The 20,000-nt window shown below is 42.7% G+C and overlaps 3 protein-coding genes across 4 annotated transcripts in view; 1 reads left to right on the forward strand and 2 right to left on the reverse strand.

Moving 5' to 3' along the window:
- Nucleotides 1-6,600, reverse strand: part of srrm2 (serine/arginine repetitive matrix 2) — a 14,877-nt gene extending 8,277 nt beyond the window's left edge. Inside the window, exons 1-4 of the mRNA XM_017495167.3 lie at nucleotides 6,390-6,600; nucleotides 4,735-4,989; nucleotides 4,081-4,176; nucleotides 3,006-3,191 (exon numbers count right to left, since the gene is read on the reverse strand). Of these exons, the coding sequence (XP_017350656.2) occupies nucleotides 3,006-3,191; nucleotides 4,081-4,176; nucleotides 4,735-4,982 (530 nt within the window). The 5' untranslated portion in view covers nucleotides 4,983-4,989; nucleotides 6,390-6,600. The remainder of the gene's footprint in view (nucleotides 1-3,005; nucleotides 3,192-4,080; nucleotides 4,177-4,734; nucleotides 4,990-6,389) is intronic.
- Nucleotides 6,601-7,172: 572 nt separating this feature from the next.
- unc119.2 (unc-119 lipid binding chaperone B homolog 2) lies at nucleotides 7,173-10,828 on the reverse strand. Its single transcript, XM_017495534.3, has 5 exons — nucleotides 10,036-10,828; nucleotides 9,213-9,326; nucleotides 8,279-8,369; nucleotides 7,997-8,169; nucleotides 7,173-7,870 (listed from the first exon to the last, which is right to left on the reverse strand). Exons 1-5 carry the CDS (start codon nucleotides 10,442-10,444, stop codon nucleotides 7,752-7,754), a joined length of 906 nt encoding a protein of 301 aa, XP_017351023.1. The 5' UTR covers nucleotides 10,445-10,828; the 3' UTR covers nucleotides 7,173-7,751.
- A 3,737-nt stretch (nucleotides 10,829-14,565) lies between these two features.
- Nucleotides 14,566-17,421, forward strand: si:ch73-248e21.5 (uncharacterized). Of its 2 annotated transcripts, none has more exons than XM_053676777.1 (2): nucleotides 14,566-15,069; nucleotides 15,390-17,421. In XM_053676777.1, the coding sequence occupies exon 2, from the start codon at nucleotides 15,401-15,403 to the stop codon at nucleotides 17,036-17,038; it is 1,638 nt and encodes a 545-aa protein (XP_053532752.1). In that variant the 5' UTR covers nucleotides 14,566-15,069; nucleotides 15,390-15,400; the 3' UTR covers nucleotides 17,039-17,421. The 2 variants fall into 2 exon arrangements, with proteins under 2 accessions (XP_053532752.1, XP_053532751.1); XM_053676776.1 differs by having other exon boundaries at nucleotides 15,061-15,167.
- Nucleotides 17,422-20,000: the final 2,579 nt, after the last annotated feature.

Genomic DNA, 20,000 nt, shown 5'->3' on the forward strand with positions numbered 1-20,000 from the left:
TCCGTGTGTCTCTCTCTCCGTGTGTGTGTGTCTCTCTCTCTCTCCGTGTGTGTGTGTCTCTCTCTCTCCGTGTGTGTCTCTCTCCGTGTGTGTGTGTGTCTCTCTCTCTCCGTGTGTGTGTGTCTCTCTCTCTCTCCCCGTGTGTGTGTGTGTGTGTCTCTCTCTCTCCGTGTGTGTGCGTCTCTCTCTCTCCGTGTGTGTGTCTCTCTCTCTCTCCGTGTGTGTGTGTCTCTCTCTCCGTGTGTGTGTGTCTCTCTCTCTCCGTGTGTGTGTCTCTCTCTCTCTCCGTGTGTGTGTGTCTCTCTCTCTCCGTGTGTGTGTGTCTCTCTCTCCGTGTGTGTGTGTCTCTCTCTCTCTCCGTGTGTGTGTGTCTCTCTCTCTCCGTGTGTGTCTCTCTCCGTGTGTGTGTGTGTCTCTCTCTCTCCGTGTGTGTGTGTCTCTCTCTCTCTCCCCGTGTGTGTGTGTGTGTGTCTCTCTCTCTCTCCGTGTGTGTGTGTCTCTCTCTCTCCGTGTGTCTCTCTCTCCGTGTGTGTGTGTCTCTCTCTCTCTCCGTGTGTGTGTGTCTCTCTCTCTCCGTGTGTGTCTCTCTCCGTGTGTGTGTGTGTCTCTCTCTCTCCGTGTGTGTGTGTCTCTCTCTCTCTCCCCGTGTGTGTGTGTGTGCGTCTCTCTCTCTCCGTGTGTGTGTCTCTCTCTCTCTCCGTGTGTGTGTGTCTCTCTCTCCGTGTGTGTGTGTCTCTCTCTCTCCGTGTGTGTGTCTCTCTCTCTCTCCGTGTGTGTGTGTCTCTCTCTCTCCGTGTGTGTGTGTCTCTCTCTCTCTCCGTGTGTGTGTGTCTCTCTCTCTCTCCGTGTGTGTGTGTCTCTCTCTCTCTCCGTGTGTGTGTGTCTCTCTCTCTCTCCGTGTGTGTGTGTCTCTCTCTCTCTCCGTGTGTGTGTGTCTCTCTCTCTCTCCGTGTGTGTGTGTGTCTCTCTCTCTCCGTGTGTGTGTGTGTCTCTCTCTCTCCGTGTGTGTGTGTGTCTCTCTCTCTCCGTGTGTGTGTGTGTCTCTCTCTCTCCGTGTGTGTGTGTGTCTCTCTCTCTCCGTGTGTGTGTGTGTCTCTCTCTCTCCGTGTGTGTGTGTGTCTCTCTCTCTCCGTGTGTGTGTGTGTCTCTCTCTCTCCGTGTGTGTGTGTGTCTCTCTCTCTCCGTGTGTGTGTGTGTCTCTCTCTCTCCGTGTGTGTGTGTGTCTCTCTCTCTCCGTGTGTGTGTGTCTCTCTCTCTCCGTGTGTGTGTGTCTCTCTCTCTCCGTGTGTGTGTGTCTCTCTCTCTCTCCGTGTGTGTGTCTCTCTCTCTCTCCGTGTGTGTGTGTCTCTCTCTCTCCGTGTGTGTGTGTCTCGCTCTCTCCGTGTGTGTGTGTCTCGCTCTCTCCGTGTGTGTGTGTCTCGCTCTCTCCGTGTGTGTGTGTCTCGCTCTCTCCGTGTGTGTGTGTGTCTCGCTCTCTCCGTGTGTGTGTGTCTCTCTCCCCGTGTGTGTGTCTCTCTCTCTCCGTGTGTGTGTGTCTCTCTCTCTCCGTGTGTGTGTGTCTCTCTCTCTCCGTGTGTGTGTGTCTCTCTCTCCGTGTGTGTGTGTCTCTCTCTCCGTGTGTGTGTGTCTCTCTCTCCGTGTGTGTGTGTCTCTCTCTCTCCGTGTGTGTGTGTGTCTCTCTCTCTCCGTGTGTGTGTGTGTCTCTCTCTCTCCGTGTGTGTGTGTCTCTCTCTCTCCGTGTGTGTGTCTCTCTCTCTCCGTGTGTGTGTGTGTCTCTCTCTCTCCGTGTGTGTGTGTGTCTCTCTCTCCGTGTGTGTGTGTGTCTCTCTCTCTCCGTGTGTGTGTGTCTCGCTCTCTCCGTGTGTGTGTCTCTCTCTCTCTCCGTGTGTGTGTCTCTCTCCCCGTGTGTGTGTGTCTCTCTCCCCGTGTGTGTGTGTCTCTCTCCCCGTGTGTGTGTGTCTCTCTCCCCGTGTGTGTGTGTCTCTCTCTCCGTGTGTGTGTGTCTCTCTCTCTCTCCGTGTGTGTGTCTCTCTCTCCGTGTGTGTCTCTCTCTCCGTGTGTGTGTGTCTCTCTCTCCCCGTGTGTGTGTGTCTCTCTCTCCGTGTGTGTGTCTCTCTCTCTCCGTGTGTGTGTGTCTCTCTCTCTCTCCGTGTGTGTGTCTCTCTCTCCGTGTGTGTCTCTCTCTCCGTGTGTGTGTGTCTCTCTCTCCCCGTGTGTGTGTCTCTCTCTCTCCGTGTGTGTGTCTCTCTCTCTCCGTGTGTGTGTGTGTGTCTCTCTCTGTGTGTGTCTCTCTCTCCGTGTGTGTGTGTGTCTCTCTCTCCCCGTGTGTGTGTCTCTCTCTCCCCGTGTGTGTGTCTCTCTCTCCCCGTGTGTGTGTCTCTCTCTCCCCGTGTGTGTGTGTCTCTCTCTCCGTGTGTGTGTGTCTCTCTCTCCGTGTGTGTCTCTCTCTCCGTGTGTGTGTGTCTCTCTCTCTCTCCCCATGTGTGTCTCTCTCTCTCCGTGTGTGTCTCTCTCTCCGTGTGCGTGTCTCTCTCTCTCCACGTGTGTGTGTGTGTGTCTCTCTCTCTCCGTGTGTGTGTCTCTCTCGCTTTCTCTGTGTGTGTGTCTCTCTCTCTGTGTGTGTCTCTGTGTGTGTGTCTCTCTCTCTCTCTCTGTGTGTGTCTCTGTGTGTGTGTCTCTCTCTCTCTCTCTCTCTCTGTGTGTGTCTCTGTGTGTGTGTCTCTCTCTCCGTGTGTGTGTCTCTCTCTCTCTCTCCCCATGTGTGTCTCTCTCTCTCCGTGTGTGTGTCTCTCTCTCTCCGTGTGTGTGTCTCTCTCTCTCCATGTGTGTGTGTGTGTCTCTCTCTCTCCGTGTGTGTGTGTGTGTCTCTCTCTCTCGCTTTCTCTGTGTGTGTGTGTCTCTCTCTCTCTCTGTGTCTCTCTCTGTGTGTCTCTCCCTCTCTCTTTGTGTTTCTCTCTCTATCTGTGTGTCTCACTCTCTCTGTGCGTGTCTCTCCGTGGACTCACTGATATTTCTGTTGCTGTAGCTTCTCTCTCTCCAGCCTCTCCTGCTCTCTCTTCTCTCTCTCTCGCTCTTTACGCTCGGGGTGGAAGGACGAGCCGTCCACGTAGTCCGAGCCGATGCCGAACGCCTCCCTGAGCCGGTCGTTCTTCTGCTGGTTAGCGGCGGCGAGAGCGTGCGTCTCGGTCACACTGCGGCGGAGAAAAGGAAAGAAAGAAGGACTGTTAGTCGTACTGGAGTGATGAACACACCAGCCTCAATGTTTTATTTATATCCAGACCTGCCGAGACGTGTAAGGGTCAGGAGCGCAAGAACACAAAACAAAATACTGCTTTCTAATTATTACTACTATTAAAATTACTTGTAAAGTGTTTGCTTAAGTTTACTTGTTTTTAACTACACGTACGCAACTCGGCCGCCGCGTGCCTTCAAACCTACAGAAAGCTCCGTTCTGTGTACCAGCCTTCCGAGTTTTCTAGATTAGTAAACACTTGTAAGATCAGACTTTTCCATTTGACCCACAGCTCATGACGACGGCGTAAAGTTTCAAAACGAGACGGGGCCGTTTCCTCCAGCGAACGTCGCTGCTGTTAAGTCTTACCCGGATGAACGTAGAGTTACGTAGAGCTCGCGTTAATCGCCGCTTCTTCAGGCGCACGCAAAACCACGAGCCACGCATCGGCCAGGCGTTTGATCGGACACTTTCAGAGTCGGATTGTTTAGCCGTGTGTAACGTTAGCACACCGACAGATTTTAGCGCGGCGTCAGAGAGATGAGGGGTTATGTGAAAGGTGGGGGAGTGGGCGGGTTTCCAGGGTGTCAGTTAATATCGGCGTTAATACACAGCTGTCAATCATTCCAGATTGGTCCATCCGCTGTTTTGATTGAGGGGAAAAAACAACAAGACGTGTATTTCTGAGTGAACTTGTACCATGATGTTAAAATGCGGCGCTCCTACACAAACTGCGTGAAGAAGATCAGCAGGTCTGATACACCGGATATTTACAGCCCGGTGCTGACGGCGTACACAAAACCCTTTGCAGACGTAGGCGTCCTTACGTAGGAGTCATTACCACTCACTTTGCTTTCTCGGCAGTGGGTGCAGGAGGATCCTGTTTCTCCTGCAGCATCATACGGAAACTGCTCACCTTCTCCTCGATCTCCTCAGCGGAGTACCTAACGAAGAGAGAACGCAGGTCAGTGCCACGCCCTGGGATTTATACTCGCTGCACCGTTAATACGGTCTTCGGATTTCTTCTGTTCTAAAGGAAACACCACCTACTGTGTGTGCGTACAAAAACTATAATTATCATCATCATCATCATTATTATTATTTACTAAATCAAATATCCTCACAGTTATTTATCAATAATATAAATATAGTGACTACACAGTAGCACGATATAACCGTTTGATCTGATGTCACGATACTTCTATTTTATACAATACGTATCAGGATATATTTCATTTTGCTAACAGAATTTTACCATCTTCAAAAATAAATCTGCACAAACTTTGACAGTTTTTAGAAAACTTTTCCACATAAAACCAGTTCATAACTGTCCTTTACGAAACAAAATGTGCATTGAAAATGCTTACGTATGGCGATCTCTCAGAACGTACACTAGAAGCGTATCAAGGCTGAGATTTAAGCCACGGATTTTTATGGCTATTTTATATTTAATTGATTATTATAAAGAGGGAGATTTTAGCGAAGGAGGAGAGACACCTCACCCTTGCTCTTCCATCATGTCCTGCAGTTCAGCACATTTGACCTCCAGCTGTCTCTTCCTCTGGTGCTCCAGGATGTCAGCGTTGGGTTGTCGGTTCAGCTGACTCTCCAGCCTCTCTCTGTCCTTCTCGTCCTTCGGTCCTCCGTGATCATCTCGGCTGCGCTTGGCCCGAACCGACGACAGGTTCCTCTGCACGTAGCCGTTGGTGCCGCTGCCACGCGGCGTGGTCAGCCCGATCCCGTTATACATCTCTGCTCTGGAAGGATGGACACACACACACAGGATCTAATGTCATTTATACACGTACAGTGCAGCAGACGCGTGTTAGAGAAAGCGTTAAAGGCTTAATGGCATGACAATGCTGCTGGGATTCGAACTCAACCTTCTGAGTAGAGCGGAGCTTTAACCGCATCACCCTACGTGAGGACACAGGGCACGGCCTCCACGATTCTTTTGGTTTCACGCTGCACATAATTAAGCTAAAGATCCGAGTCTGAGGTGTGACCGTGGGGCTCAAAAACATCCCAGTAAAACTCTTTAGTCCTTGGACCTTAACGAAAAGCGTTCCTTAATGGAATACCACAAATATTACGATGGTCAGTGTTTCTAGACGTACTCATAACACACCCACAAAATGTTAAAATATTACAATGCAGTGATGACTCATCAGGATAACCAACCCATAACCTACACCACAGCTCACAGTTATCAGACTACAAGGTCCGATCAGTACAGATGGATTAATCAGTCCGGGACGATGTAAAGGTGCACGTTAAGGTGTCTGTCGGCGGACTGCGGCGTGTGATCTCTCTCTCTCATCTAGTCGAGTCTTCACGATCACCTCAGCTGAAGGATTATGGGGCAGAGATACTGAACTCTCAGCCGTAAAATTAAAGCCGTGTGACTAACACCAGCCTCAGGATTCAACAGGTGGGGCACAAACACATGCACTTCAGCACGACCCATCATTAAAGGAATGACCTGGTCCAGAAGGTCAAGAAGAAGAAGAGAAATCAGAACTCTTATTTCAATGATAGTGAATATAATATAATATTAAGAATTATAACCTACTGTGTTAATACACTTACTTTCGCAAAGAGCTGGGTTTAATATCTCGTTTTTCCCCTGTATGATTCGACAAAACTTTCTGCTTTATACACACACTCTTATTTTATTTTAAACACACACAACGTTGGATGAAGTACAACCCTAACTTGATGGTAGTAAATTGAACTAAACTAACTAACTAACTAGCATGGCGTTGATCACTGACGCACTGGGGAAGGAGAACATAAAACATTAATAAAATAATGGATTATACTTTAATATTTAGAAAAACTATAATACAAAATACACAGCGAGTAATAAGAAAAATAAAAATAAATAATTACACAGTATTACAACATGGCGCGCGCGCAGCTGTTTGCTAGTTCACTCGCCTGGATCCAGTCACACGGCCTTCTCACCGAGAGGCTAACAACGTTCACCAGCTGACTCACTAGCCGCACAATGGCTCTAAACAACAATCCAAATAATCATACTTACTTATTTAAAATGTTTACAAACACTAACAACTAACGAATAAAAAGAACCAGGCAGGAGACAGACGCTAAGCAGATTAGCCAGCTAATGTTAGCTAGCATGCTAAATACGTACCTTTTTGTTCCCCCGCGAAGGGAGAGAACAAAAACACCTTCCGCACAAAAAAGCAACCACTAACCAATCTGAGCTGAAGAAATAAAAAATAATAAACAAACCTACAAAGACAAATAAAGCCAACAACTTCGCAAAAACTAAAAACTGAGGTGCGTAGCGTTGGCTAAAGAACGAAAAAACGTGTCGTCACGGAGAACGTCATATTCAAGAGACAGCGGATAACGCGAACTACTGCAATAAACTACATTTCCCAGTCACAAAGCGTCTTGGTGACGTATAAATGTAGCGACGTTTTCATATTCTTCCGGAAGAGCTTTCGAAAGCTTTTCAAGCTGAATGATAATCGGCTTTTTAACGTTGAAGAGAATATTATTCAGAGAATCACGAAGCAGCTCTGGGTTTATAAATGAATCCAATAAACCTTAATAACAAGCGGTTAATATTTTTTTACGTTGTAGTAGTAATTATCTCAGCTAGAAGCTTTGTTCAAACTTGTATGAGCCCCAAGAAGCAAAACCACTATCTGATGAATATAAAACATTTGACTTAAAACAATAAAATGACTGAAATAGATGAAATTATAACTTAAGATACTTAATAATAACTTTCCATTTATTGATTAAGACCTTTAACTAACACTTAGTCCCTTTCTATTATGTTTATGATCACATTTCTGGCTTGAACTTGGAGTAGCAATAAAACATCTTCATTTACCCCCCACCCACCCACCCACACACACACACACACACACACACACACACACACACACACACAGGTTAGAGGGTGTAATTCTGATTATTTATTGTATATAATGCACACACAGAGAACTTGCCAAAATGCTGTAACTATCTGACTGGGAATATAGTTTATATGGTTTAACTCGGTTATATCTGTCTCCATCAGTCATCTGCTAAACAAGTAAAAAGTCTATTTTTCTTTTCCGACTGCTCCATGATGCAAAACTTAAACATCATTCCCTCACTCATAAGCATTTCTCATTGCTGATCTCATTACAGTGGTATTTAACGGTCAGTGTTTGTTTATGTTCTCCACATGGCTTTGTATTATAATGTTTAACAGGTGATCTGTGCCTGATTAGAAGACATGTCTCATGGATATAATAACAGTTGCTAGTTTAATGTTTCTTCAGTAAACCTAATGGACTTCTGGGATGATTCTGTATTTAATACTTCCTGCAAAGAGACTTTAAAACACTGATAAATAGCATTTTACTAGACAACACTGGCTTGTAAGTCATTAAGGACATTAAATACATCCTTATTGGAAACCATGATGAGAAACGGTTTAATTTCCAGTACAGAGTGGTAGAAGAGAAGGATTTTTTTTAGCAGGGGGGGTTGATCACTCGCTGCGTGTCTCCCTGAAGGAGTACTCGGCTTTGTGGTGCATAATCAGCTTATTGTTAGCGAAGTAGAAACTGTCAGACCGAGTCTCGAACGGGTGAGCAATCATCTCTTCAACTGTAAAAGAGAGAAGCGTTAACACTTGTGACGTCATAACTACATGACATTAATCTTAATGACTTGTGTATCTGTGTGTGTGTGTGTGTGTGTGTGTGTGTGTGTGTGTGTGTGTGTGTGTGTTACTGGTGTGTGTGTCGAGGTCAGGGAGGCTGTAGATGTGCTCGCAGGTGTTCCTGCTGTACGGGATGCAGAAGCCAATCTCAAAATCAAAGGTCTTCAGAGGCAGCTCTCTGAAATAGTGTCTCTCGATGAGCCGGAACCTGTTCACCGCTTTACTGCCCACTGTAAACTCCAGCCTGACACACACACACACACACACACACCAGCAGTGAATAATATATATAATGCAGCTGCACTTCTCAATCAAACTCTTAAACTGACTTTAAAAATGATGACGTGACGTACGTGGCTCCGATTTCTTTTAGGTTCAGAAACGAAGGTGTGAAATGATACTGAATAAAACGTCCTGCTTCTGTTTCCAACACATCTTTAATTTCTGAGAAAAAAAGGAGTGAAAGAGAGAGGAAGAGAGAGAGAGAGAGAGATAACATCAGTGAGTTGTGGTTAGAGATGAAGGTATATGGGGAAAAACATCTTTCTCTCTTTCCTAGGCCCCACCGACCAAACTCCACCCATCACACTCCAGCCACAAGACTCCACCCATCAAACTAACAACTCCACCCATATGACTCCACCCCCACACGACTCCACCCACCAGGTCACAGCTTCCAAAGTGTTAAAGCTGGAATCAGGACTTGGTGAAATGAGAATATAATATTGATATTGTGATGAATTTTGTCACAACATGCATTTCTGAGATATCCTGGATGTCATGATACATTTTTATTAAATATATTTTTAAAAAAATCTTTATTACAAACTCACTAGAAGCAGCTGAGGAGGTTAAAAATGTTGTATTTCATTTTAAAATGTTAAACTTTATTTTTTCCCCCTCTTTTACAGTGTTAAATATTTCGTAACAATGCGATTCAGTCTTTTATGACTTCTGTTCGTAGTCTCTTTACAGATTTGTCTTTATAAAGATAACTCAGCACTACGTGTGCTGCTGTATATGAATAAATTACACCGGAACATACATTTATTATAAATGTCTTTATTAATAATAAACAGATGTGTTATTATTATTTATTAAAAAACATTAATGCAACACTTTTATATTTCTGGCAGTTTGTGAGAAAACTTCATTATTGTGATAATATTGTGTATCGTACAAATCCCTTCGAGAATCGAACCGCGGTGTGATATTTCTGTTATGACGCTGAACCCGAGCACACACACACACACACACACACACACACACACACACACACACACACACCTGTTGGACAGTGTCGTTTCAGGTCCAGGATGACGGATCCTTGCTCCAGGTCTCGGATTCTGAAGCGGGAGAAGCTGATGTTGTAGACGTTTTCCTCCGGAGAGCACAGATAATCTGCGGAACATTCATCAGGTCAAACTCTGTGTGTGTGTGTGTGTGTGTGTGTGTGTGTTGTGTTTGGTACAAAAGTACATATTTTACAGAAGGCATTCATCATATTTTTTCATACTACAGAGGCACCTAGAAGGCAGTTTTCCATCACAATTTCTGGAACAGTGGAAAGCCTGTAGGGCACGGCACCACATCCTCTTCACTCAAACGGCACTGTATCATCTTCATCTACCACAGGGACACCCTTGAGGGCACTTCTTCTCATTTTTTTGCATGTCCGGAAGCCTACAGGGCGCTGCATGACATATCCTCCACTGGAAGGGCAGCCTTAAGGGGGTACCACATCACGTTTCCTCACACGTAAGGGAACCCTTTAGGGAACTGCATCACATACACCGGAAGCGCAGCCTAGAGGGCACTCCATAGTGTTCTATTTACTGTAGGAGCAAGCTAGAGGGCACTTTCGCTGTGTTTTATTTTTAAACCAGTCTGCCAGTGATCATCACGAGACTCAAAAATATCTCAGCAACGTCCTTCGTACTTAACTAGATTCACATTTACACACAGGTTTAGCATGGTGTGCTAATCTGGAGGCTGCACACTTCCATTGCTTGTTAGTGACTTTAGCTAACGATGTCCAAAAGCAAACGTCAGGAAATTAAGCGTGTTTTGTAAAATATAGCGGACACTGTGGTCCTGCGTCACTTCTCACCCTGTGTGTATCCCGCCAGCGTGAGGACGTACTGAGGGGTCACGGGGTCACCAGGCTTCCAGTCCACCACCACCTCGTCCCCTCGTCCCCTCACCGTAACCCCGCCCGAGAGAAACCCGTTCCACTCCTCCGTGTCCTTCATCTGTCCCGTCACGTCTCCTCTCTCCTCGTCCTCCTTCTGTCCCGTCATGTCTCCTGCCTCGTCCTCCTCACCTTCCTCGTCCTCCCTCTCCTTGTCCTCCTCACCTTCCTCATCCTCATTCTGTCCCATCACGTCTCCTGCCTCGTCCTCCTCACTTTCCCCGTCCTCCTTCTCTCGCGTCACGTCTCCTGCCTCATCCTCCATCTCCTCACTCTCCTCCCGTCTCTCAGGAGACGTCTCACGCGCCTTCTCTTCCTCACTGTCCATGTCTCATGTCTCCGTCACTGGGACTCAGGTCTCGTCTCTGGAACTCAGAGTTTGGACTAAAGGCCCACACACACACACACACACACACACACACACACACTGCGTCTCTGCGATTTAAACGGATTAAAGGTCTCACACCACTAATCCGAGCCAATCCCTAATTAAACACAGCAGCAGCTACAGTAACCTACAGAGGACAAAAACACGGACACGGAGTTTAACATCTACAACAGATCCTAATGTTTATATTAATCTTGTCTCTATGGTTACGGGGTCCTAAATAAAAGGTTCTATTAAGAAGGTGAAGAACTCTCTGAGGGTCTGCATGGAAACCTGTTCACTGTATAATCCAGAAGAACATCTGGACTATATAACGAACAGCAGTTTGGTTTACAGCACGTTTTAAATATATATTGTGATGTCATAATCGTCTCATCAGCCTGCAAAAGTAAAACACATACAGCAATTTATAGATTTCTGACTGAGAAGGGGCGGGGCCACTCATCATGTCTCGCCCTGACTTCCTGCTTCAGTGGAACTTACATCGACACATCGGATAACGCTGCACGTCATTATAAAAACCCAAACATGCCATTAAAGCCCAAACCATGCAACTCAACTGAGCTGTAGCCTCCGTTTAGAAATAAAAGAAATAAATAACTATAATCACTAGAATAAAAGTTCAGAATAGATCATAATAATCCTCCTCACCACCATGAACACATACACACTGTGGTTTGTGCGTTGTGCTGTGAGATGGAGCACAGCGTACGCTTTTATTACATATTTCATATCATGCTTAAGAACATATTTACGTATATGCCAGTGCAAAAGTTTGCACACCCGTACAACAAAATAAAGCAGACAAACGTTTAGTGCTTCGGGCTTCACAGAGGCGCCTTTACCACGAGAAGTAGTGCTATAACGTTTAAATGTTTAGGATGGAATCAAAATGGTGTCGAAATAAAGATTTGTTCTGAAGTCTGAACGGGAAATGCTCCCATTTATAAATAATACATAAGCATTTATAATAACTTCCGGTCGCGCTACACTGCAAAATATGATAAGTTATCAGGTGGAAACAGCCTGAATATACTCACACTTCACAGTAATGCACGCATTAGCTCGTTAAACATATTTCAAGCCATCTGTGCTCATTTCCAGCCTGAAACATTCGCGTTCTACTGAAAGAACAAAACGATCTGCGGATTGTACAAGACTTAACGTTTGAAATGAGTATTAATGTCTAGACGTAGGTTTCGGGATCTTATATTGGGTGTACTGTAATCTTATCATAAGAAATACTAATCCAAATAAATTAGATAGTTGTGTCTCTGCAGGATAAAGGTCACGGTTCATTCTTAACCTTAATGCAGTCTCATGCTCTGTTCAAAACCCATGGGGGATGCAAACATTTGCACTCGAGCGCATGTGTACCAAACACCATGGAACACAGACATATAAAGCCTCAGACTTATGTTTTTATTTAAATATATATATATATTTCTCAGAAAGTGAGAACACACTCGTCCAAACCACATCAGCAGCGTTAATTCAGTGGCCAGATAAACCTCTTCCTGTGGAGCTCCTCCCAAATATAGACCTCATGAGGAATGAGGAACTGTGTGTTAGATTAACTGTAAGCTTTCTTCCTGTGTGTGTGTGTGTGTGTGTGTGTGTGTGTGTGTGTGTTTATCATGATATCACACATATAGCTGATGTTACACCACCGTGCTGCTGAGTTCTGGACTGTGATTGGTCAGGAGGTGTTGATTCATTCTCTAGAACAGCGGCTGTGACAGTAGTGCAGCTAAACATCGCAGCTTTATATGTTTATATATCATTATTGTTTATATATCATTACTGTTTATATATCATTACTGTTTATTTATCATTAATGTTTAATTATAATTAATGTTTATATATCATTAATGTTTATATATCATTATTGTTTATATATCATTACTGTTTATATATTATTACTGTTTATTTATTATTAATGTTTATATATCATTACTGTTTATATATCATTAATGTTTATATATCATTAATGTTTATTTATTATTAATGTTTATTTATTATTAATGTTTATATATCATTATTGTTTATATATCATTACTGTTTATATATCATTACTGTTTATATATCATTACTGTTTATTTATTATTAATGTTTATATATCATTAATGTTTATATATCATTAATGTTTATATATCATTAATGTTTATATATCATTACTGTTTATTTATTATTAATGTTTATTTATCATTACTGTTTATATATCATTAATGTTTATATATCATTAATGTTTATTTATTATTAATGTTTATTTATTATTAATGTTTATATATCATTAATGTTTATATATCATTAATGTTTATTTATTATTAATGTTTATTTATAATTAATGTTTATATATCATTAATGTTTATATATCATTACTGTTTATATATCATTAATGTTTATATATCATTAATGTTTATTTATTATTAATGTTTATTTATAATTAATGTTTATATATCATTACTGTTTATATATCATTAATGTTTATATATCATTAATGTTTATTTATTATTAATGTTTATTTATCATTACTGTTTATATATCATTACTGTTTATATATCATTAATGTTTATATATTATTAATGTTTATTTATCATTACTGTTTATTTATTATTAATGTTTATATATCATTAATGTTTATTTATAATTAATGTTTATATATCATTACTGTTTATATATTATTAATGTTTATATATCATTAATGTTTATATATCATTAATGTTTATATATTATTAATGTTTATTTATCATTACTGTTTATTTATTATTAATGTTTATATATCATTAATGTTTATATATCATTAATGTTTATATATTATTAATGTATATATCATTAACAATTATATATCATTAATGTTTATATATCATTACTGTTTATTTATCATTAATGTTTATATATCATTAATGTTTATTTATCATTAATGTTTATTTATAATTAATGTTTATATATCATTAATGTTTATATATCATTACTGTTTATATATCATTAATGTTTATATATTATTAATGTTTATTTATCATTACTGTTTATTTATTATTAATGTTTATATATCATTACTGTTTATATATCATTAATGTTTATATATTATTAATGTTTATTTATTATTAATGTTTATTTATTATTAATGTTTATATATCATTACTGTTTATTTATTATTAATGTTTATATATCATTAATGTTTATTTATAATTAATGTTTATATATTATTAATGTTTATATATCATTAATGTTTATATATTATTAATGTTTATATATCATTAATGTTTATATATCATTAATGTTTATATATCATTACTGTTTATTTATTATTAATGTTTATATATCATTAATGTTTATTTATTATTAATGTTTATTTATTATTAATGTTTATTTATTATTAAAGTTTATATATCATTAATGTTTATTTATTATTAATGTTTATTTATTATTAATGTTTATTTATCATTAATGTTTATTTATTATTAATGTTTATATATCATTACTGTTTATTTATTATTAATGTTTATTTATTATTAATGTTTATTTATTATTAATGTTTATTTATTATTAAAGTTTATATATCATTAATGTTTATTTATTATTAATGTTTATTTATTATTAATGTTTATTTATCATTAATGTTTATTTATTATTAATGTTTATATATCATTACTGTTTATTTATTATTAATGTTTATTTATTATTAATGTTTATTTATTATTAATGTTTATTTATTATTAAAGTTTATATATCATTAATGTTTATTTATTATTAATGTTTATTTATCATTAATGTTTATTTATTATTAATGTTTATATATCATTACTGTTTATTTATTATTAATGTTTATATATCATTAATGTTTATATATCATTAATGTTTATATATCATTAATGTTCCTATCCGGTGGACGCTCGACTGATAGTAAACGGAATAAAAAACACTGTTGATACGGTGAAGTTTTCTGCAAGGAGAATGAATTATTCAGCATTTCTACGGAAGGAGTCTCCAGTGTCAGAGTTAAAGCTGTACGTTTTCTGACACCTTCATCATCTGTGAAAGACAGCGAGACGCTGGGGAAGGAGCGACTGAATAAAACTCCTGGGGGCGTGATGCTGTAGGGACTCCGGGGTAACTCTGCAGTATTTCAGAAGGATTTCTGAGCACGATGTGTGTTTATTCCGCTCTTCATTCCTCTAAGCATCTTCACTCCGTGTGAACGTACTCAAACACGACGAAGCGATACCGTTAATCAGTTTGGTAAACAGACGCCCCGAGACGTTTGCGCTCCACCCTACATGACCTCCGTCTCTTATTTATGAGTCAACCGGATGTTCAAACCTCTTTGTCTTCTTCCGCTCACTCGGGTGGACGGATGAAACGAGGTGGAGCCACAACACCACATCCTCCTTGCACCTCTCACATCATCACCATGGCAACCAAACAGTCATTTCCGCCCAGAGTCCACCGGGGGTGTGAAACATCCCAGAAAGCATCTGTGGCAAGCGTTGCATGTGCAAAAGAGGAAACCATGGAGAAAGGGGAAGAGACGAGGAGATGAGAAGTGCAGAAAGAAAAAAAAGGTACGGCGCGTTGTTGTTTCTTTTTGTTTGTTCAAACGAAAGACGGTGAGGTATCGGAGAACGAGTCAGAGGGTTGGTTCTGAGGTTCTGAGTTTTCTGTGAGTAGAACCGCATGCCGTGTGGTTTCACACAATCTCAAACTATTTTTAACTCTTGCGTTCTGAGTTCCTGCTTTACGCTCTACTCCGATTATCAGATTCAAAAGTGAAGGGAAAGAGTTGTGTGTGTGTGTGTTTTAATAAAAACTCTGAGAGTGTAGAAGAACCGGAGCTTCTCTGGAGTATTTCTCACTCAAGTCTGTGTTTATGAACCTTCTCTAGAACACATCACGATGAAGACGAGCACCGTGTCTCTGACCGTCTGGTTCGCTCAGGTTCTAACACTCTGCGCTCTTCAGGAAACCCCCCTGACCACGCTGGACGTTTCCATGACAACCTCAGAACAACTCACAACAAAGCAAGATGTCAGGACAAAAACAGCAGCGATGACCACAACAACGTCAGCGGATGAGATGCCGTCAGACCGGACACCTCTGACTCCTTCGCTGGAGCTGAGTGGCTTTCCGAGCTTGGTGGGGGACGACAGGAGAAATACAACGATCAGCACAACATCTCACCACAACGTCATGAGTCTCACTGAGATGGTTGTCTCAAACACCACGAGTGTCACGACGGCATCCCAAGAAACAGGAACTGCCACTGAAAGCACGAGTATAAACATTCAGGAGACAACCGAGATCTCAATATCAGGAACATCCATCCAGCTGGACCATGATGTCCAAACAACAACATCTACGAGTTGGAGAGAAGATAGAACGAGCGATGATACTGATGAGGCAAGCACCACCGCGGTACCTCCGACTTACTCAACATACGAGACTGATGTAACGTTAACTAGCGGAAGTTATGGCACAACAGACCTCCAAAGTCCAGCTCCAACTACAGCAGGAACCTCTCTATCTCAACAAGTCTCTATCTCAACAACTCGAGGAAACATGAATGAAAGCATGACAAATACAACATGGAGAGATGAAGCGTGGTCTACAAACACTGAAGACACCTGGAGCACCAACACCACCACGTCCAAGAACATGGTAAATAATGGAAGTTATGGCACAACAGACCTCCACAGTCCAGCTCCAACTACAGCAGGAACCTATCTGGAGATACATTCTACAAACCAAACTCCTCCAGATGACACCATGAGCACTGTCAGACCTACATCAACATCAGGAGGTACCAGTATAACATCAACGCCATTCCGTTCTACTCAAGTTACAAGCGGCTCCACAGAGAACACAGAGGAACCACCAATGTCTAGTACGAAGATGATGGACTGGACAACAGAGGAGAACACCGAAGCTCTCTCAACAACTCGAGGAAAAGTGAACGACAGCACGACAAATACAACATGGAGAGATGGAGCATGGTCTACAAACACTGAAGACACCTGGAGCACCAACACCACCACGTCCAAGAACATCTCCACATCAGAGACGGAGGAACCACACTGGACAACCTGCTTCACCGGCAGATCATCATCTCAACCATACCGTGTCTCAAAGCTGGTCTGTTTCGTCACAATGTGGAGTCTCGGGATGACCGCATCCATCTTCCTGGGTCTCACCGTGTTCCTGTGGGTGCGTCTGTCCGTCACAAAAAAGAGGGCAAGAATCAGTGGACGAGGAGGGAGGGACAGAAAAGGACATGGGCCAGCGGTGAAGGAGAAACAGAGCCTGTGGGCGGAGCCAGAGTCGTCCGCCGAGGAGAGAGTGGAGTTCTGGTACGCCGACGGGGCCACGGTGGAGGACAAGAGAAGATACAAAGCGAGACAAGGGAAGACGAGGAACAACGGAGAGAGACAGGTGGGGACGGAGGAGGACATGTTGGTCCAGCCGAAAGTGACGTTAAAGGACATCACAGAGTTCTGGCACGCAAACGGGAGAGCGAGACACGGCGAGGAGATATGATGTGAACTCAATGAACAATGAGAGAGAGAGAGAGAGAGAGAGAGAGAGAGAGAGAGAGAGAGAGAGAGAGAGAGAGAGACTCATAGCATGACAGAAAGATGGAGAGAGACACTGAGAGAGAAAGTCACAGACGGTGAAAGAATCAGAGAGAGAGAGAGAGAGAGAGAGAGAGAGAGAGGGAGAGGGAGAGGGAGAGAGAGAGAGAGAGAGAGAGAGAGAGGGAGAGGGAGAGGGAGAGAGAGAGAGAGAGAGAGGGAGAGAGAGAAGGATGAGTCTGTGTCCAGAATAATGTGTGATGTAACCACACTATAAAGTATTTAATTTGAACTCTGTTCAGTTGCAGTGCATTGTGGGATTCTTATAAACACAAACAAAACAGTGAATAGCGTGCAGAGTGTTCTGTGTGACTGTCTTCAGCCTCATGATGTGTAAAATCACACACACACACACACACACACACACATGCACACACGCACACACACATATGCACACACGCACACACACACACATGCACACACATACACACACACACACATGCACACACATACACACACACACACACACACACACACATGCACACACGCACACACACACACACACACATATGCACACACGCACACACACACACACACACATGCACACACATACACACACACACACACATGCACACACGCACACACACATATGCACACACGCACACACACACACACACATGCACACACGCACACACGCACACACACGCACACACACACACACATGCACACACACACACACACACACACATGCACACACGCACACAAACGCACACACACACACACACACATGCACACACGCACACACACACACACACATGCACACACGCACACAAACGCACACACACACACACACACATGCACACACGCACACACACACACACACATGCACACACACACACACACACACGCACACACACATGCACACACACACACACACACACATGAAGAATATTTGTGTCTGTTTAATAAACTGTGTAAATGAGTGAGTTTGATATTATTCTGTTTTTAATAAGTGGAGACTGAAAGCGTCACTACCCTCATCGTGGGATTAAAGGGGCGTGTCTTTCTACACCGCCGGCCGCGACTCAACCTGTCAATCATCAGAGTGTGGCTTCGGCTGCGCTCACGCCATGTCAGAATTAGCGGGTCACCAGACGACGGGACGTCCTGCGCACTCGAGGCCGTTCACGTGCTCGGACTCGGAGTTAAAGGACTGCGTGTGAGACGACGCTGAAAACAGCAAAATGACATTAAACCGTCTCGTGTAAAGCTTTCGTGTATTTCCAGGTTCATCTCACATCATTAAGACATGAATAATAATCAACGACACGAATTATTACACAGAAATATTACCAGAGAACTACTTAACTACGACTGACCGCTGAAGCCGCCGCCATTTTGAGTGTTTCCGCGACGGCGATGCGGCGGTCAGGGGGTACAAGTCGGAGCTCTCAGAGAATTCCTAGTTTAGGGATTCGCGTTTTAGAATTCCTGTTTTAGGGATTCCTCTAGTGAGGACGGGAACGCTTTTCACAAGTGGGAATCTCGTGCTTCCGGTGATTACGGCACGGCGTGAACGCAGCTCCTCTGCTTATTCGAGATGGCTTCTCGGGGCTCTGTAAAGGCATTTTTGGGTTCGATATTTATGAGAAACATGATCGATAATGATAAATAAGTGCAGTTAAAATATTCCTTGTTTATTTTTCAGCCTGTTTACAGCAGCGTCCAATTCCCGACACACATTCCTGCTTTCTACATAAAACCCCAATCCTTTATAATGTAAATCCATAGCGACGGAGATAAAACGCTCAGAATGGCGTCTTTTGTCTGATTGATCACTGCTGTGCAGCTCATTTGCATAAAGTTAAGCACAGCGTCACTAATCTAGGAATTAAACCGCGCCTGCTGCATGTCTGACATCGTTGTGCGTTAAAGCTGAACGTCGTCTTGTTCCAGGTTCTTCTGAAAACTCAGTGGATGTTCTTCCAGGTTGTCTCTCGCTATAGAAACGAACCCGTACACGCCGCCGCGTCCCCATGTAGCCCGGGAGACCTTACTGACGTGGCGTTGTCGGTGCGGACGTTACGGGTTGGACAGAAGACCCGGAGCTGAAATGGATTTAAAGTGAAATGAGAGCTGTTCCTGTCTTAAACGCACACAAGAGGAACGACGGTTTCGCTTTCACAACTTTAAACCCTCATGCTTTCCTTTTCAGATACGAACAGATCACTCAAATGATTAAGAACCTGGTTCCAAATCTGGGTAAAACCCTCCGACAGCTCCAAGCAGTCTGCTCGTTCTCCTCTGACCTTCATGAGGAGCGAGGTGTTTCCCCAGTCGCTGGGTGGTTTTTTCCACTGCACCATTCTGCGTAATCTCTAGACACGTATCTGTGAAAATCCCAGGAGACCAGCAGTTGCTGAACCTCAGCCTGTCTGGCACCGACGACCATTTCACATTTCACTGAGAGCACTTTTCTTCTGTTTCAGTCTGACGTCTGATCTTACCATCACAAACCAAGCTCTCTGCAACGCGATTGGCTGGTGAGACACTTGCATGAGCAGATGCGCACGCGTTCCTAATAAATTGTCCAGTGTGTGTACGTTACAGCGGGTGTGACGCTCTGGAGCAGAGCTCTGAAGTGGATTATTTTCCTGTAACAGCAGTGTTTTATTCCTCTTACCCCACAACTGTTGGTCGTTTTATCTGGACGTCGGCGAAACGAGTTACTTCCTGTTCGGCTTCATAAACGGTTGGACTTGAAAGCGTGACATAAACACATCGAGAGCAGCGACAGTCACGTCATTACATCAGGACCATTGCAGCATTAGAGAGCGTACGCAGAAACGTGTCTGTGTCGAAGGAACGCTGTGTGGAAAGAGGAAACGGCCGAGTTGCAAGTTTCTCTTCTTTCGTGTCGATGAATT

The sequence above is a fragment of the Ictalurus punctatus genome, chromosome 2, assembly GCF_001660625.3.
Source record: "Ictalurus punctatus breed USDA103 chromosome 2, Coco_2.0, whole genome shotgun sequence".
NCBI classification, from domain to species: domain Eukaryota; kingdom Metazoa; phylum Chordata; class Actinopteri; order Siluriformes; family Ictaluridae; genus Ictalurus; species Ictalurus punctatus.